At 62.0% G+C, this 17,804-nt stretch overlaps 3 protein-coding genes across 25 annotated transcripts in view; 1 reads left to right on the top strand and 2 right to left on the bottom strand.

The window, feature by feature from the left end:
- Positions 1-301, bottom strand: part of KIF1A (kinesin family member 1A) — a 41,910-nt gene extending 41,609 nt beyond the window's left edge. For 7 of the 23 annotated variants that reach the window (XM_039727856.1, XM_039727858.1, XM_039727859.1 and 4 more), the window contains exon 1: positions 58-300. The gene's annotated coding sequence lies outside the window, so the exon portion shown is untranslated. Of the gene's footprint in view, positions 1-57 lie in introns of all 23 variants that reach the window. The other 16 variants (XM_039727867.1, XM_039727872.1, XM_039727875.1 and 13 more) reach the window with 3 other exon arrangements.
- A 1,409-nt stretch (positions 302-1,710) lies between these two features.
- Positions 1,711-5,574, top strand: AGXT (alanine--glyoxylate and serine--pyruvate aminotransferase). Its single transcript, XM_039727963.1, has 11 exons — positions 1,711-1,976; positions 2,094-2,286; positions 2,609-2,673; positions 2,746-2,846; positions 3,046-3,116; positions 3,429-3,513; positions 3,746-3,841; positions 4,073-4,142; positions 4,260-4,355; positions 4,527-4,655; positions 4,975-5,574. The coding sequence occupies exons 1-11, from the start codon at positions 1,737-1,739 to the stop codon at positions 5,080-5,082; spliced, it is 1,254 nt and encodes a 417-aa protein (XP_039583897.1). The 5' UTR covers positions 1,711-1,736; the 3' UTR covers positions 5,083-5,574.
- Positions 5,575-5,612: 38 nt separating this feature from the next.
- Positions 5,613-10,219, bottom strand: MAB21L4 (mab-21 like 4). Its single transcript, XM_039727961.1, has 5 exons — positions 9,268-10,219; positions 7,999-8,221; positions 7,066-7,219; positions 5,918-6,271; positions 5,613-5,746 (listed from the first exon to the last, which is right to left on the bottom strand). The coding sequence occupies exons 1-5, from the start codon at positions 9,749-9,751 to the stop codon at positions 5,654-5,656; spliced, it is 1,308 nt and encodes a 435-aa protein (XP_039583895.1). The 5' UTR covers positions 9,752-10,219; the 3' UTR covers positions 5,613-5,653.
- Positions 10,220-17,804: the final 7,585 nt, after the last annotated feature.

The following is a 17,804-nucleotide window of genomic DNA, read 5'->3' as shown; positions in this document are numbered from 1 at the left end:
GGCCCCGCCCCCCCGGGGCCGCCCCGGGGGGCACGGGGCGATGCCGCCCGCCCCTACCTGTGCTGCCCGCGGCCGCGGCCGTGGCCGGTTCGGAGGGGCGCGGCGCTCAGCCGTGGGCGGGGGGCGCCGGCATGAGGCCGAGCCGCGCGGTGCGATGCGGTGCCGGTGCCGGTGTCGGTGCCGGTGCCGGTGTCGGTGCGGGTGGCAGCGGCCCCGCCCCTGCGGTCCCCGCCCCACGCGCTGGTTGGGGACGCGGGCACCGGGAGGGCGCGCTCGGGGATGGAGCGGTGACGTCAGCGCATCCCCCGGCCCCGGGCGAGCCGCGGATCCGCCGCAGGGGCGGGGCGGGACGGGGCGGGGCTCGGCGGCTGTCGCCTGGCAACCGGCACCGGCCCGGTACCCCGGGACCCCCTACCCCGGGACCCCGGACCCCCGTACCCCGGGACCCCGGGACCCCGGACCGGCACCGCTACCGCTGTTCCCGGCGCTGTACTCCGAGGAGCGGCGCTGGCCGGGGCTTCCTGCGCCCCCGGTCCCGGCGCCGTCCGTCCTGAGCCCCCGCCCGCCGCCCGGGGCACGGCCGCTCCTGCCCATCTGCGCCCGGAATTGAGAGCCAGCGCAGAAAGCGGATTATTCCTCCGCTGCCAGCTGTTTCCAGCAGCACGGCCAGCCTCGCCCCACCGCAGCCCCGAGGCCGCGCGTCCCCTCCCCGCCCCGGCCATGCCCCAAATCTCCCATGAGGACAGGGAGATCTTCTCCATCAGATATGTCGCCATCGCTTTGGTGGGGACAGCAGTCCCCAGGCTGCCTGTGGCTTCCATCAGCCGTGCGGGATCAAACTCATCTGCCCCCAGCTCCTCCCAGTGGTGGCCGCCCGGCTGCTGGGCAGATGTGCTCTCGCCTGGCACTGTTGCTGTCCCGTGTGTCTTCAGCAGCGGCCACTGGTGCCAGCTCTGCCGGGTGGGAATTCCCACCCCTGTGCTGCCATCCCAGCCAAGGCTTTGCTCACTGAGGGGTTCCTCAGGGCAGGGACATGCTCATGGCTCTGCTAAAGCTGGCAGCAGGCAGCTTGTTTGCATTTCAGGATATGGATGGCAGAGAACGTGGCAGAGGTTGGGCACAAGGCAATGTGCTGTGGGTACACACAGCAGGTGACAGAATATCGACCCCACGTGGGGCCTGTGACATCCTCAGGACACACTGGGATGCTCATGATCTAGGCAATCCACAGCTCGCTGTGGCAGGCACTGTGTCCGTGTCCCAGTTCACAGCCCTGGTGCACGTCAGTCCAGTGGCCCAATGTCCCTCTGCAAGGCCGGTCCCTGGACAGGGAGCTCTGGTCAACAGGACCTTGCTGCAAGAGGAGCTATGACCATGGCAGCAGTGCCAGACCAGTCTCAGCACAGGATCTGGGTGCCCAGAGCAGGGATCCCACCTGCTGGGGTTCTGCTGGGAGACATTAGCCCTGGAGCTCTGGGTGCCACGGGGACAGGGACTGCCTCGGTGCTTGGGAGCCCCAGAGGATGGCATAGCTGGAGAGTGATGCTCTGAGCACCAGCAAGGGGGCATCCCCAAAATGAGGGGCCCAAGACAGCAGGGATAGCACTGGTGACACATTAACCGGGCAGGGGAGGCAGCCAGGGGTAGAGTCCAGACTGGTAGGGGGTAGCACTGATTTCTGGGTCAAGGTCCATAGGGACACTGGACACTGCTGGAACAGGATAGACTGTGCTGCAATGCTGGCAGCTGCTCAGGCAGCCTCCGACACTCCTCTTCTGTGCACTCAGCTCCTGGGGACAGCTCGGCGAGCCATGGCCAGCAGCATGCTCCGTGTTGCTCCTCCGGAGAAGCTGCTGCGGCCCCTGGCCGTGCCCGAGAGGCTGCTGCTCGGCCCGGGGCCCAGCAACGTGCCCCGCCGCATCCGGGCTGCGGGATCCCGCCAGCTCCTGGGCCACATGCACCCCGAGATGCTGCAGGTGAGCCGCCCCAGCCCAGCTTTCCTTCCCTCCCCTCCTCTTCCTCACCCTCTGGAAGGGCTGGAACATCTCTGCTGGGGCAAGAGTAGCAGTGCTGGCAGTGTCCTGTTGCTGCAGGTGATGGATGAGATCAAGGCAGGCATCCAGTACGCCTTCCAGACACGGAACAGGCTGAGCCTGGCCGTCAGCGGCAGCGGCCACAGTGCCATGGAGGCTGCTCTCGCCAACCTGCTCGAGCCAGGAGACACCGTGCTGGTGGCCATCAATGGCATCTGGGGACAACGTGCTGCCGAAATTGCCAGGAGGCTGGGTATGCAGGGAACGGGCAGATGGCGTGGCAGGGCTGAGGGGACTGGGCTGGAAGGTGCCCTGGTTTGCTGTCCCAATGCTGGTGACACGTCTTGCAAAACCAGAGAGGGCTCTGCTAGAGAGCATTCCAGGTTTTTCCAGAAATGCTGCCGCTCCCTTTATGGTGCTTTATGGCTTTTCCACTGTGCAAATCTGCAGGAGGCCAGACTCTGGCAGGTGGCTCTGCTCCTGGTTCATGCAGGACCAATTGCCCCATGGAGCAGATGACTGCCCAGTGGGAAGCATGCCCAAACCTCACTCTCCTCTGCCCAAATTCCTCCCAGGAGCCAAAGTCTGTGAGCTGCTGAAGCCCCCGGGCAAGTACTTCACCCCACGAGACATCGAGCAGGTGAGTGCTGGCCACTGTGCAGTGGGCACAAGCTGACCTCCAGTGTGGTCACCTTCCCCCTGTGTCCTGCAGGGCCTGGTGCAGCACAAACCTCTGGTGCTCTTCATCACCCATGGCGAGTCCTCCACGGGGGTGCTGCAGCCACTGGAGGGGCTGGGCGAGCTGTGCCACCGGTCAGTGCGTGGCGGGCGCCCCGAGGTCACCACTGGGGACTTGGGCCTGGGGATTTATCTGTGCTGGGCTCTCCTCTGGCCCTGTTGTTGGTGCCAGTGAGACAGGCAGCCCCTGTGGGGACCAGGATGCCAGGGCTGCAGGCAGAGATGTGGCAGGAGGAGGTGGCAGGAGCCCCAGGCTGAGCTCTGTCTCCCACAGGCATGGCTGCCTGCTGCTTGTGGACGCAGTGGCATCGCTTGGGGGAGCCCCCATCCTCATGGACCAGCAGGGTAAGAGCCACAGTGCCATCATGGCAACCAGGGGACAAAGGGGCTCATGCCTGGCACAGGGAGAGAGAGCAGTGGGATCAGCCCCTCTGCCTGCATTTTGGCTAGCAGCTCTAGAAACTGGTCCAGCCTGTTCCCCTTGGGGGACCATCAGCAGTGCCAGGGGCTCTCCCAAAGCAGCCTGAACACGAGCAGGACCTGCCCTGTGTGCCATCCTTGTGCCTCACACCCACCACGTGCAGCCAGGTCGGAGGGCTCGGCATTTTCCTGCTGGGAGCCTCTGATTCCTAAGGAGCTGTCTTCCCTCTTGGGCAGAGATCGATGTCCTGTACTCGGGGTCCCAGAAAGTCCTGAACGCACCCCCTGGCAGTGCCCCCATCTCATTCAGTGAGCGAGCCAGGTAAGAGCAGCCCGGTCTCACCAGGGTGGGAGGTGATGGGGCTGGGGGAGGCTGTCACCCCTCACCTGCCTCTGTCCCACTCTGCAGTGCTCTGGGGGTAGAGCCCATCCCGTCCCTGGGCAGTGGCTGGGAGCTGGAGCCAATCTCTGAGCTCACCTTAGGGAGTCCTCCCTCCCACCCTAGAGCTGCTGGGATCAAGGTCCCGCCTCTCCCCAGCGCTCTGTTTCACCAGGGAGAAGCTGCTGAGGAGGAAGACGAAGCCCCCATCCCTCTACCTGGACATGGGCTGCTTGGCAAACTACTGGGGCTGTGACGGGGAGCCGCGGAGGTGAGGGCGGGCTCTCCTCTTACAGACGGGGACAAGCGCTCCCCTCCCAGCCTTTGTGGGGCTGCCTGCCCTCCAGGGCTCGGGCCCTGCCTCCCCATCTCCCTGGCTGCTGCACGCTCACAGCCCTCTGCGCTGGGTGATGAGGAGGGAGAGGATGCCGTGCCTCAGTTTCCCCGGCCACCAGCACGGCCGTGCTGCGGGCAAGCTGAGCCCTCGGGGTGCCCCTTGCAGGTACCACCACACAGCACCCATCAACAGCTTCTTCAGCCTGCGGGAGGGCTTGGCCCTGCTGGCAGAACTGGTGAGTGGCACCAGGCAGGCAGGGCAGCACCAGCAGTGCCCGTGGGGCTTGGGGGAGCCCTGGGTGCGGGGAGATGCTGCCAGCAGCAGAGACCTCCTCTCTCCTCTCTGCCCACAGGGTCTGGAGAACTCCTGGGAGCGACACCGGGCCAACTGCACCCTGCTGTGCCGGGGGCTGCTCGACATGGGGCTTGAGCTCTTTGTGGAGGAGGAGGTGGGTGCAGGGCAAGGCCAGCACCACCACCCCGGAGCGGGGCAGCGAGGACACAGCCCCGGGCAGCTTTTGATGCCAGAGAAACACCTCCCCGCTCCGTGAAGCACTCTCCTGGCACTGTGCTGGGGTCACCGGGGCCGTGGGACCGACAGCAGTTTGTCTCTTCCTCAGGAGGCCAGACTTCCCACCATCACCACGGTCAGGGTGCCCGCGGGCTACAACTGGCAGGACATCACGGCCTTCCTGATGGACAAGCACGGCATGGAGATCGCTGGGGGCCTGGGCCCCACGGTGGGCAAGGTGGGCACCGTCCCCACTCCTGCTGGCCACGGCTGGGCACAGGTCCCCGGTTCGCTGCCACCCTCCGGCTGCCACAGCGCGTGTGGCTGGCACAGCCCGTCCCACTGCCCGCAGCAACGCATAGCAGCACGACCGCACACAATCGCCTCCTAATTGAATAACCACGCACGTAATTAGCGCGGTGACACCTCTTTATAGAGGACGGTGTTAAATACGAGCACGGGAGCTGCGCACAACCGCTCCCAGCCGGCTGCGTGTCCCCCGCTCCCTCCGGACGGGACTGCTGAGGGACAGACAGACACCCACCCTTCCCCTCCAGGTGCTGCGCATCGGCCTCATGGGCTGCAACTCAACCAGGGGCAACGTGGAGCGAGTGCTTGGAGCCCTGCGAGATGCCCTTGAGCGCTGCCACCGCAGCCGGCTGTGAGCCCCCGGGATGCTGGGGGAGGTGGGCTGGCACTGCCTGGCAGCTGGCAGCAGAGGGACTCCGCTGCCTCCCCGGGATGCTGGCAGGAGCCACGGCAACATCCAGCAAGCCAAGGCACAGTGGAAAGGAGCTGGCAGAGCAGCAGACATGGAGGAGAGGGGTGTGCTCAGCAGATGCGAGATGTGGCTCAAAACCAGTCCTCCCAGCGCCCCCCAAGTCCTGGCCCCTCAGTTCTTTCCCTTCCCCCGGCCCCAGGGCATGGTGACCCTCAGCAAGCTGACAGGATGCAGGATCTGACCACAGGTCGCTTCCCCTCCCATCACCAACAACCTCAGCCTTCCCCCTGCAGTGCAGAATGCCAGCCATGCCCCTCCAGCCTCTGCACCATGCAGCTCCCAGTGCCCAGGTCCACCAGGGCTGTGTCTGCCCCCAGCTGCAGCAGTGTGCTCTGCCCCCTCTGCCACCTTTCCTCAATAAAATGACACAGCAGCACGCTGCTCCCCGGCCCTGCAGCTCTCCTTGCAGCCCCCAGAGTTTAGAGACACCCCAGAGGGGCAGCAGCAGGGGGCTCTCAGCTCTGCTGAGGGATTTCTTGGCGGATCCTGGAGAGGAGCTGGGACGCTGCAGAGCGGCGCGCGCTGTCCTGGATCCGGTACACCTGAAACTAAAGGGGGGTGGGAGTGAGGGGACAGGGCTCCCCGCTCTGCCTGAGCTCCGTGCCCAGCACTGCCAGCCTCCCACACCTCCAGAGGGCTCAGTGGGGCTGACTGAGCTCATCCCAAGCCTCCTCACCCAGGGGCTTATGGTGCTGCCCCAGCTGAAGGGCTGGGGTTACCTGGTTGAGCAGCATGTCAAAGTAGGCTGTGTCCCAGCAGGACCCATCCTTGGGGAGCTGCAGCAGGGCTCGGGTCTCCTTGTCTGCCTGGCAGCTGCCACTGAACCCGTGGAGGCCAAAATGGAAGCGGAGGAAGCGCTGGGGGTCCCAGGCAAAGCTCTCCACTTTATGGTAGAGGGAGGCAAGGTCTGGGGCAGCTCCTTGGAAGAGGTTTTCCTCTGGGTTCAGGAAGTGGGGCAGGTGCTGGGTGGCCAGGCAGCGGAGAAGGACCACCAAGAGCCTGTAGACAGAGCCCTCCAGGTCCTGCCAGTCCTCCGGGGAGGGGAAGAGCTCCGTGCTCCACAGCAACACCATCTGTGAGGAGGGAAAGAAGAGCACAGGGTCAGGGACAAGGCCTGGTGCCAGGAAGGCTGTCCCTTCACACCCTGCAGGTCACCGTGTCACCGTGTGAAGGCTGTCCCTTCACACCCTGCAGCCCCCCTTGGCCTGAAGCAGATTATACTTTTCTGAAGGCCAGATACATGTACCTGCCCTTTTTCTTTAAAAAAAAACGCCCACAACCACCATCCCCAAAACATCAAAGAATACAGCACAAAGCAAAGTACACAGGATTTGGGTTCCTAGGAGGTGAAGCCACTCTGTAGGCAGAAAACATCCTTGCATTCTTCTTGACCCTTGGCTTGGAGAGCCATCAAAAGGCAGGGCACACCTGGATTGTGCCACCAGGTTCTGTCCCCAGCACGGCCAGTTGGCATGGCTCCAGAGTGTTGAAAACAGGTTGGGTGGGGAGAGGAGGTTTTTTCTCAGTAGAAATGCCACCCTCAGCCCTGTACAGGCACGTCCCAGCACAGCAGGGCACGGGGCAGCGTGGCACAGGGATGGCATCCTGCAGGCACAGGCAGCCTGGGCCAGGGGATGATGCCCTGCAGAGCCCCAGCTCCGAGCACACAAAGTGTCTCCAGGTGGATGTTGCTGGTTCAGTCCAAGGAAGAAGGACCAAAGCCCTCTAACCATGGCTGGCAGCAGCACACATCCTTCCCTACACTCCAGAGCCCTGCAGACCCTATTGGGTGGGTCCTTGTGCAGGGGAGCAGCCTTGGCTCTGCTTGCCCAGAGAGCCACGGTCCCAGCCAGCAGAACCACCCTACCTTGAGGTGCTGGAAAGTGAGAGTGCCCTTGCCAGCCTGCCCTCCCCAGTCCTGGTCATGGAGCTGGTCCAGCAGGCGAAGGCTGTCCAGACGGGGCCCCTTCAGGGTGTCCACTCCTCGGAGCAGCTTCAGGAGGGGAAGGTGGCTGGAGGATCTGCAGGAAGACAGTGGGGTCTGCTGGGAGGGGAGATGAAGACCTGCATGCTCCCAGGATGGGGAGAGTATGTCTGCAGTGGTTTGGCATGCAGGGGGATCCCTCTGTGGCACACAAGTGGTCCCAGCCAATGCAGCACCTTGGATCTGCAAGATCCTCCTGGATCCCCTCCTGTGCTTGCCTCTGGCACAGCAGAACTTCAGAGGTGTGGAGTGAGATGGGAGCACTGCTGAGCAGCTCCTGCCTTCCCAGGAGGACCAAGAGTGGGATGAAGTGGGGTTGTTCTCCCCTGTGTGGAGAGGGGAGGCTGGGTTGGTCCCCAGCGAAAGGCTGGGCATCCAGTTGGAGCACCGTGTTCCCAAAATAGATAGGGACTGGTCCAGCTGGCTGCTCAGCCCCTCCGTGGGGCAGGCAAGATACGTCAGTCCAGCCCTGGTTTGTCCTGCAGCCCATCACCCTGCTGCTGCCAGGTGCCAGGCTTGTCTCTGAAGCCCAAGCAGGGCTCTGAGAGCTGCCACCCTCTGCACAGTCAGCGTGCAGCTCCAGGGATAAACTCAGGGGGCTCCTTTGGTTGCACGCCCCCTCTTTCCCTGAGCTCTCTGAAACTTGGCTGAGGTTTTTTTTCTCCAACACAGGGAAGAGGGTTTGGGCATCATGAGGGGGTGACTTCAACCCCTGCTGACATGTCCCCGCCCTGTCCCAACCTCTTTTTGCCTACACCCAGCAGTGTTGCCAGCCAGGGGGCATTCCTGGCACAGGGTCACCCGCTGTGCTCTCACCTCCAGCAGTGGGGAGAGGCAGGGACAAAGTGAGCCTGCTCTGTGGCCCTCCTGAGGCTGCCTTCGGGGAAGCCCCTGCCGCCCTGCCGCCTCCGGAGCTGCAGCGGCTCCTGCTGCCTCCTCAGCACAGGAACGATGTCAAAGCGAATGGTCTTCCAGCTGCCGCGGATCAGCAGGGAGAGCTCCATGGCATCTTCCCGCAGGTTCTCAGCGCTGATGTCACCTAGGTGCAGAGGGTTTGGCAGCAGTGAGCAGGTTAGCACAGCCGGTCCCGCAGGCTGAGCCAGGTCTGTGCTGCAGCACCCGTGGCCGTGTCCCACCCCACTCGAGCCAGCCCTTCCCAGGGCTGCAGTCTGGGGCACTTCCCCGGGTAAAATCCCTCTCCCAGCCATGCTGGGGTGGTTTTACAGGAAGAAGAGTCGCAGGGGTCAAGGTCAGACACAGCAGGAAGTCTCAAGCAAAGCGAGCTGTGCTTCTGGGCGGCTGAACAGTGCCAAGAAAAGCAATGCAGTCCAAGAAAAATGGATCAGGAAAGGTTCATTGCTTCCTGGGGGTGGAGGAAGATGAAGGTCACTGGCTTGGCCACGGAGGAAGGAGGGGATGCTGGACTTGCTGGGACTGGGTTAAGAGACTTTCAGACCCATTGGTCCTCTCACATCACTCTTTCACCCTGGCTGAGCTTTCCTTCAAGAAGCACACTGGGAGATGAAAATGCATGAAGAGGGTTATGGAACAGCTATGGGCAATTCCCAGGGTCCCCTCCCACCATGTCTTTTCCAAGGACACTGCTGCCAGCTGTGTGTTCACAGGCCCATGCCCCAGGGTCCTGGTCCAGCTCTGATGCACTCCCAGCTCCCTCTCCAAACAGCCTCCTCCAGGGAGCAGGGAGCACTTGGAGGCCGAGAGGCAGAGGGGAGGATGTGGTGAGGGCAAGCCAAGCACATCAAGTCCTTGAGCAAACCCTACCTGGGGACTAACAGCAGGGCTGGGTGGACCCTGCACCCACCAAGAAGGCTGCCATCAGTGCCAGGTGAAGATGCCTGAGGATGACTCTGGTAAACAGTTTGCATCTCCCCTTCCTTAGCTGGAGGCAAAGCCCACCCCAGCACACAGCAAGGTGCTCGCTAACCTGCCCCTGCAACTATGGGTGGGCCACATGCCCAGGAACATAGGTCCCAGCACGTTTGCACAGGGATCACTGCCAAGCTGGGAAGCTGGGCAGGCGCTGGAGCAGCTTCTGGCTGGGAAGCACCCTGCCAGTGTACGCACCTGGCTGGAGCAGGAAGAGGCGTTGGCAGTGCACGATGGCTGAAACAAGGAGCTCTTTCAGGTGCTGGAGGATTTTGCCTGGAAGCAGGCACCCCGCACCCCCTCCGTGCTCCATCACGTCCACAACACCAGTCCAGTCCTCCACGTCAGTCCCTGGAGAGAGCACTTGCAGGCAGCAGGTGCTGAGCTCTGAAGGATGCGGGCCCGGGCTGTCCCTGCTCGGGCACGCCAGCACACGCAGGGTATCGCCGTCAATGCGCAGGGGCACCTCCAGGGTGACAGCGTCCTCAGAGGCACAGAGAGCAAACTCGAAGGCTTCCAGGTTCCGGGCGTAGTCCACGAGGAAGCGGGGATCCCTGGCGTGCACGCTCTCCAGCAGGGTGAGCAGGATGTCCTCGGCCCGCTGGAAGTGCTCCACGCGCTGCCTCTCGCGGGACACGATCACCCCCAGGTAGCTGTGCCAGAGGGAAGTGCTGGCTTCCATGGCAGCTCTGCTGCTGCCTCACGCCGCTGCGAGCACAGGTGCGTGGGCAGGAGGGCAGGGCCGGCTGCTGCCTGGGGCGGGCGGGGGGAGCAGGGCCGGGCGGTGACAAGCACCGGGTGACTCCCAGGGAGAGGTACAGGGCAAACCCAGGGCGGGGGCTTGAGTCACACCGTGGCCCCTCTTCCGCCACTGCAGGAGGTGACAGCGAGTGCTCAGCTGGAGGGTCATGCCAGGGCAGCGCTGTGCTCTGCCACAGCGCCCTTGGCACAGGGACTGGGTGCGGGCAGCGCCCTCTCCCAGGCAGTGCCAGGTGAAGAACCCACTGCTCTCCCGGCCCAGCTCAGCCCTTCCCGCCCGGCTGCTCCCACCCTGTGCGGCACACAGGGGAGCCAGGCAGGCTCCTGCTGCGGCGGGGCTGCGGAAGGGCTGCAGGAGCCTGAGCCTGCCGTGCCGGTGCCCAGAGCAGCCCTGCCGGCCCGGCGCAGCTCTGCCAGCACCGGGCTCCACCCGGCTCCATCGGGCTCCATCAGGCTCCATCGGGCTCCACCGGGCTCCACCGGGCTCCACCGGGCTCCATTGGGTCCAGCTCCCCAGGTGCGGCAGCCCGGCTCCCCTCCCTGGCAGCGACCCGCCCCGCTGCACACACCGCCCTGCCCCTGTTCCCTGCCGGGCTGCGGGGGCACCGAGCCGGGAGCACGCACGAAGCGGGGCTGGGACCCCAAAGCCGCCGTGGGATCGGTGGGGCCGGTCCGGGCCGTCCCTCGGCCCCGCTCGCTGCATCGTACCCTCAGGGCTGCCCTCGCTTCCCCCCATCTCCCCAAATCCCAGAACGGGGATTTCCAGGCAGATTCTCTTCCTGAGGGCCGGCACCGTGCGTTCCCGAGCTCCGCAGGCCCGGAGCCGCCGCTCAGGAGTCATGGCTGGAAGCCGGGACTGTGTGTTCAGCCCTCCCAGGCCTTCCTGCAAACCCATTCTGCCTTGGTCAGAGCAGGGAGGGGAATGGGGAAGAAGGGGAGGCTCCGTGGCAGCAGGGGACCCGACACGAGCTGTGGGGACCACTTGTGAGGAAGGGAGGGAGAATGGCCTGGGGCTCGTGGCTTCTGGATCCCCTCCGGGGGTTATTTCCAGTGCCTCCTTCAGTTCCCCGTGAAGGCAGGAGTCTGTCCCTCACGTTCATCCACCCTTCTGCCAGCTGACTGAAGGAGTTCTGCCTTCCAAGGGTCAGAGTTCCACCTGCAGAGCATCCTTGGGCACCTGCAGTCCGGGTCTTTAAGCCTGCACGGGGCTTCTCACTACCAGGAGGCTGTGGGTGCTCTGAGCTGGGGCGTCTCAGCCAGATTTAAACCCCCACAGTGGGTGATGGGCTCTGCATTTCCTTACCTGAGCCCTGCACTTCGGGTTTCAGCCCATCTGAGCACGGGATGCTCAGTCCCCCACACCAATGGCTTCTCTACCAGGGCTGAGGGCACACGTCTTACCCTCCTCCATCATGTGGGAAAGACAAGCTGGCTGGCATCCCAGAGAGGGACCAAAAGCAGCAGACCCCCATCAGAGTGGCTTGGGCTCATCCTGAAGAATGCTGAACCCAAGCCAGACAAGAGAGATTACTGCTTCCTGCCCTGGTGTGGGAAAAAGAGGGCAGAGAGATGCAGGCCACCACTTTTCTGGGGGTGGTGGGGCATGGCTCACTGCTGGCAGGGTTGCTGTGTGCCCATGGAGCATCGTTCTGTCATGGAGGGGGTCTCTGCCTCAGCAGCAGCCAGGACATTCCTTCTGTCCGTGCCTGGAATGCTGGAGGAGTCTGTGGGCCTCATGCAGAAGCTGAACTGAGAGCCAGGAGTGGTTCTGTAGGAAGGTAAGGCTGGGCAGGGCAGGGAAACATGGCTGTCCCCCAGATGTCTTGGTGCTAGTGGGGTAACCCTGCCCTCTGGTCACAGTGTGACCCTGGCATCCTGCAGCCAGAGCTCTGGCACCAGGAAGAGCCAGTGTGATGTGATCCCCTGGGCTCATCTCTGCCTTTGACACCTGCACTTTTCAGACCTCTGGGTGCCACAATCAAGATGTTGGTGCTGCAAATGCTGCCTTCCTGCAGGCTGGGACCTCCCCTTTCCCCCTTTTCCCCTTTCCCCCTTTATCCCCCTTTATCCCCCTTTATCCTCCTTTTCCCCCTTTATCCCCCTTTCCCCCTTTTTCCCATTTTCCCCTTTCCCCCTTTCCCCCTTTTCCCCCTTTTCCCCTTTTCTCCTTTTCCTCCTTCCCCCTTCTGCCTTTCCCTTCCTCCTTTCTTCCTCTTTCCCTCCTTCCTGTTCTTCACCCTCTTTTTCTCCTTTCCTATTCCCCTTTCCCCTTCCTCTATCACTTCCTCTCCCCTTCTCATTCTCTCCTCTCCCCCACAGGCAAGGGGCCCTGGAGGAGCATTTTCCTGGCTCTGCCAGGCACAGTGAGTGACCCCGCTGCAGGCACCGTGTGAGGAGTGAGTGACGCTGGCCAGTGGCACATCTGGTGACAAAGCTGGCCAGCCAGAGGAGGTGGCAGCAGCTGGAGGTCTGCCAGGCGCTGAGCAGAGCCCTGAGCAGCGTGGTGCAGGGCAGGTGGTGGGCACAGAAGCTCCATGCCAGCGGTGAGTGGCTGAGCCCTGGCTGGGGCCACGCTGCCTGGGATGAGCGACAGGGCAGGGACATGCATGGGCATTTGGGGCAGCACCTGGACACTCAGCCCCGCAATCAGCCCGAGCTGAGCACAGCTCCACTGGCCCAAAAACAGCAGGAAAATATTCCTAGTGGGAAGGCCAGTTAGGCTGTGAAGACATGGCTGGAGTGCAGAGTGTCTGGGCAAGTCACCAGGGGCTGGTGGCGAGTGCCCTGGTACTGGCAGAGTCTGGCCTGAATGAGCTAATCACTGTTTCCATCTCGGCAGTTTACAGTTCCAAGAATTTCTGATCTGTTAGAAACGGGAGAGAGAAAACAACCCCAAGCAAAAGGGCAAGTACAAGCAAGAGGGAGGAAAAAACCTGGGGGCACGGGAGCACCTGGCACAGCAGAGGAGGGCGAGGAGCTGCAGTGAGCCCCCCGTGCCCCTCACCCAGCTTGGCTCTCTGTGGGGCTGTGCAGCAGGACTGCTGCACGCCAGACCCTGCAGGATGCCATCACCACCCAGCAGACAGATTTTGGGGTGCTGGCCTGGAGGGGTGAGGAGCTGGCAGGGCACAGGGGCACTGGGATGAGGGAGGCTGCTCTGCCCCAGCACCAGCACTTCTGCACCCCACAGCCCCCAGAGGGGCACAGCCCCCAACAAAACAGCTGGGATGGGGAGGGGGGACAAAGGCAGCGAAGGTAGAGAGAAAGAGAGAGTAATTTAACATGACAGGCTGTTTATTTTGGCAAAAAGGGTCTCTTTTCAACAGATTTCAAAGCTCGGCCCCGGGGCTTGGGGGGGACCACACAGAGGGGTGGGAGATGAGGGGTGCGAGATGGGGGGGTTCAGCGGGGCACCCACACTGAGAGGGAGGGAGAAGAGTCCCCTGTCTGTCCCTGCCTGGGGCAGGGCGGGTTTTCAGGGGCTGGGTGTGCTGGCAGGCTGCAGCAGGGTGTCCCCACGGTGCCCACGCTCCCGCACGCACACGCCTGCTGCAGGCATGCACACACATTCGCACGCTCCCCCTGCCCCTGCTCCTTCCTCCAGGCCAGGGCTCAGCTGGAGTCTTGGCTTCCCCCAGTGACATTTCAAAATAGGCTGTTTATTAAAATTTAAAAAAAAACAACAAAAACCCCCCAAAAAAGCCCAACCGTGGCAGGGGGGCAATTGCTAGGAAAGAAATAATTATTATAATCACATTAAGAGCTTTGGCTGTAAAACTCTTGTGAGGGTTCAGGGAAGGAGCTGGGGCTGCTCTCTGCGGGGAGTACAGGGGGTGGTTTTCCTGCCTTGTGCTCTTTTATTTTCCAGTCCTGATCCAACAACACCTCCCCTCCTCCCCTTTTCCTCCCCTTTATCCTGGGAAATGAAAACAATTTATTTAATGATGGATCATCCCTTTCTCTGGTCACTGACCTTCTGGGTGAATTTCTGCTGAGCTCGGTGGAAAACTCGAGGCTGGGTTGTGGATCCCATCTGTGGATGGGGGAGGGGGGGAGCTCACCCTTATCCTTCCCAAAATCCACAGCAACAATCCTGGGGAGCAGGACAGGGCTGGCAGGGAGGGTTCCCACCAGGAAGCCCAGCAGCAGACTTTGCTGCAGGCACTATCCCTGCAGATCAGGGCTTTGGGGGCAGATATGGGGGCCCCAAAAAAAAACCCCAAAAAAACAGGGGGGTTTGGTATTTACTTGCTCTGCTCTGAGGCTGGGGTGCAGTGCCGGGATGGGCAGTGGAGAAGTGATCTGCACCCTGCCAACAGCCCTTGCTGCCAGTGGGGTTTTCTGGCTCAGGGTGTCCGTGGGAAGTGCTCTGGGAGCTGCTCAGGGATGGGGCGTGTGGGGCAGCGTGGGGCTCCCAGCAGCAGCCAGCCCTGTGTGCAGGGCTTTGCCTCGGGCCGCCCCTGCTTGGCTGGGCTCTGCTCCCTGGGGAGGGAGGGGGAAAGCAGGATCGCAGGGGGTGGTGGGGTGTGTGTGTGCTGTCAGCACCCAGCACTGCGGGGGCCCCAGGCAGGAGTGCTGCATCCCTGCTCAACCCCCAGCTGACCTGCAGAGAGGGCTGGAGCAAGGCAGCGTCCAGCCCCCTCCCCTCTGGCCCTTCATCTGCCATGGGCCGCTGCTCAAAGCATGGTTCTTGTAAAAATGCGTAAATATTTATACAAGAATAATTTAAAAAACATGGGCTGTCAAATAATCAAAGCAGCAGAACATCCGAGGAGCTTTCAGCTGGATTGGGAAAGCCAGTGCTGCTTCCCGATGCTCGGCTGCAGTGCTGGAGGTGCCCGTGGCCAGCCCCAGCCCTGCGTGGTGCCACACTTGCCACTGTGGCTTCACAACAGCCTTGAAGTCTTCATTAAAGCTGCTGGTGGGTTGGCTTTCACTTCCATGATCCCAGCTGCCTGCTGCAGGAGCCTCAGCCAGGATAGGACTTCACCAGGCTCTGGTTTCAGCCTCATGTCCTGGTTTTGGCACTGTTCCGTGCACTGGGACTGCCCCAGGAGCTGAGGGTATCCTTGGGTGAAGTCCCTGTGCTCCCTGAGGCCAGGGGCTGGTGTGGGGAGTGGCAGGGGGGCAGCTGAGCTGGCAGGGTGACCCCTGGTGCTCTCAGGTTGCTGGGGCACTCCCTGATGGCCTCCCCATCCCTCCAGAGCCAGCAGCACCCCCAGCATTTCAAAACCTTGGCTTTGCAGTGGTGGGGCAAGAGCCTTGGGCCAGGGCTTGCCCCAGGGAAGAGGATTTGTGTCCATCTCAGGGGTTGCACATCCCTGTTTGTGCTGGTGCCAGCAGTGGCTGGCAGAGCCACATCTCATCTTCTGTGTGCCAGTGGCACTGTGCTCCCCCAGGCCCATGTCCTTCTGCTCATTTGGGACTCCCCTAGGAGCGGGGAGGGGACACAACTGCAAGGCAGCAGCCTCCCTGCCACCACAGCTCAGGTGACATGTGGCCACCAGATGCCTGGGGCTCAGAAGGGTCCCGAGGTGGCAGGAGGAGGTGGCAGGATGGGGGAGGGGAAGAGGTCCCCCCCGTTCCTGGCCCTGTGGGGCAGAGCAGGCGTTGCTGGGGGTTTGGGGGAGTGGGAGCTGGGTGTTGCAGTAACCTCCATCCTCCTGGCTGCCCTCCAGCCCCTTCCCACCACCCACATCCATGCGCGTGATCCGCCTTGCTGCATTCTTTGAGCCTGGGCCAGACAACGAGTTCAAACCCTTTCAGTAAACCTCAGCTCCCCTCAAACACCCACACACCTCCCTGGTCTACCTGGCTGCCTCTCCCACCCTGGGGAAGGCGCTTCCAGGACGAGTTCTCCCCCCACAGGAGGTGCTGCTTGTGCCACACACGTGTTTGGCATCCGCAGGGAACGCTCTCTGGGCTTGGCCCAATTAGCTGCAAGGGAGGGGAGAGCCAAATCCAAACCATGTGCTGACCTGCAGTCCCCTCTGCCTGAATTATCCGTGCTGAATGCGCTGTGGATCATTAACAGCTCCCCAGGCCCCTTCCACATGTCCCCCAAGCTCGGGCTCTGACAGGGCTGGGGGTGGGTAAGGCTTCGTGCTCTTTCCCTGTGGTTTTCTTGGGCTGCCTTTTGTGGGAGGAACTGTGGGGCAGGGGGTGACTCCCTGTGGATTTGGGGCAGCCCTGAAACCAGGTAGAGACAGGCTTGGGGTCAGCAGAAGCATCTCTCCCTCCTGGAGGTGGTTCTTCACCGGGGAGCATCTCCAGCTGAAGCTGGGGTGAGAGTCCAGGATCCCCCTGGGAGCTGCAGGGTCCCCTCCACAGCCTCCCCAGAGCCACCCCCGGGATGGTGGGGCAGGTCCTGGCCCCGTTTTGGTGGCCATCAAAGAGTGGACACCCTAAAGGTGGTGGCAGAAAGGGGCATCTGCCGCTGGAGATGGAGTGGGTGGTGCAGGACAGAGCTTGGCCAGATGCTGTGCAGAAAGGGCTGCTTTCCCCCACGCCCCCCCAGCATTCCCAGCACAGAGCCCAGCTTTGCACTGGCTCCAGCTCCAGGCCCAGAGGAAATGTCTGCAGCTGGGGCCCACAGCTGTTCTCCCTGCTCCATTTACTGCTTCCAATTTAACGTCCCGGGGAGCTGGGCTGGACAGCGAGGGGGGAATGCGGTGATGCTTTCCTGTGCAAAATCCTCCCCTCATGCTTGGGATGGCCGCCCTTCCCCTCCCTGGAGGTAAAACCTGCCAGGAGAAGCCCAGGATGGCCCTGCAGGGCTGGTCCTGGAGGAGGGGCAGGTCCTGCCACAGCATCCCCGTGTTCCCTGGGAGCTGAGCGTGTGGCAGGCATGGCAGGGCCGGGAGATGGGATCTGGGAGCAGGGCTCGCTCTGGTGGGGATAAGGTGGCAGCCAGAAGGTGGCCTGCAGCCAGGAGAAGGGGCAGCAGGATGGCAGTGCCCCTGCTGCATCCAGCTCGGCAGCGCTGGGGCTGGGCTCTGCAGCCTAATGCCTTCCAGAAAACCAGCGCTGAATGGCCAGGGAGGGTAATTCATATCAAACCCATAAAACCTTTATTAGCGTCCTAGGGGAGAAATCCGGATGTGGCTGCTTATTTATTTTGGATATTTCTCTCTCTCTCTCTTTTTTTTTTTTTCTCCTCTTCTTTTAACATTTTCTTCCAAGAGATTTTTAAAGTGATAGGGCCAGCTCTCTGGGATGGGCAGTAGGGCTCAGGCAGGGCTGCCTGCTGGGGGCACATGTGGATGCACTGGCATCCCAGGAGTCAGCCAGGGGTCCAGCTTTGGGACCCACCATGAGCTGACAATTATTCAGAACCATTGGGGCTTCCCTGGGAGTAGCCCTCGCCTTTCCTGGGAGCTCAGCCTCTCCCAGTCAAACCATTTCAAAAAGAGGGAAATTACCTAGAAAAAAGCCGAAAAAACAGGGAAAAAGAGGGAAACTACCTAGAAAAAAAGCCAAAAAAACAGGGGAAAAAATTACATGTATATCCGATAATAAATGTGGGGTGGGTGTTTTTGTTTTGCCTTTTTTTTTTTTTTCCCTCCAGTAAAGACAAAGAAGCCCTTGAGCCTGGAGTGTAACCTAAAACACGGCATTCCTGAAAAGAATTTTTACCCAGAAAAAAAGAAAAAAAAAAAAAAAACAAAACAGGGAAAAAGAGGGAAACGACCCAGAAAAAAGCCAAAAAACAGGGAAAAAGAGGGAAACGACGCAGAAAAAAAGCCAAAAAACCAGGGAAAAAGAGGTAAACGGCCCAGTTTTTTTTCTCCTTCACTGTTTTTTCGTTCCCCATGCAGCCCAGTGCTTTGAGGGACCGGGACAGGGGGGGCACAGGGGTCTCGGTGCCCACTCGGGTCCGCGGTGCCACGGGGGGCGCCCCCGCCGCGCGCGCGCCCCGCGGAGCGCGGCCCCGCCCCCTGGGCCCCGCCCCCCTCGCGCCGCGCGCCCATTGGCCG

Source organism: Passer montanus, unplaced genomic scaffold, assembly GCF_014805655.1.
Source record: "Passer montanus isolate IOZ18808 unplaced genomic scaffold, ASM1480565v1 scaffold63, whole genome shotgun sequence".
NCBI lineage: Eukaryota > Metazoa > Chordata > Aves > Passeriformes > Passeridae > Passer > Passer montanus.
Note: the sequence above shows the minus strand (reverse complement) of the source record. Positions and strands in the feature narration are given on the sequence as shown.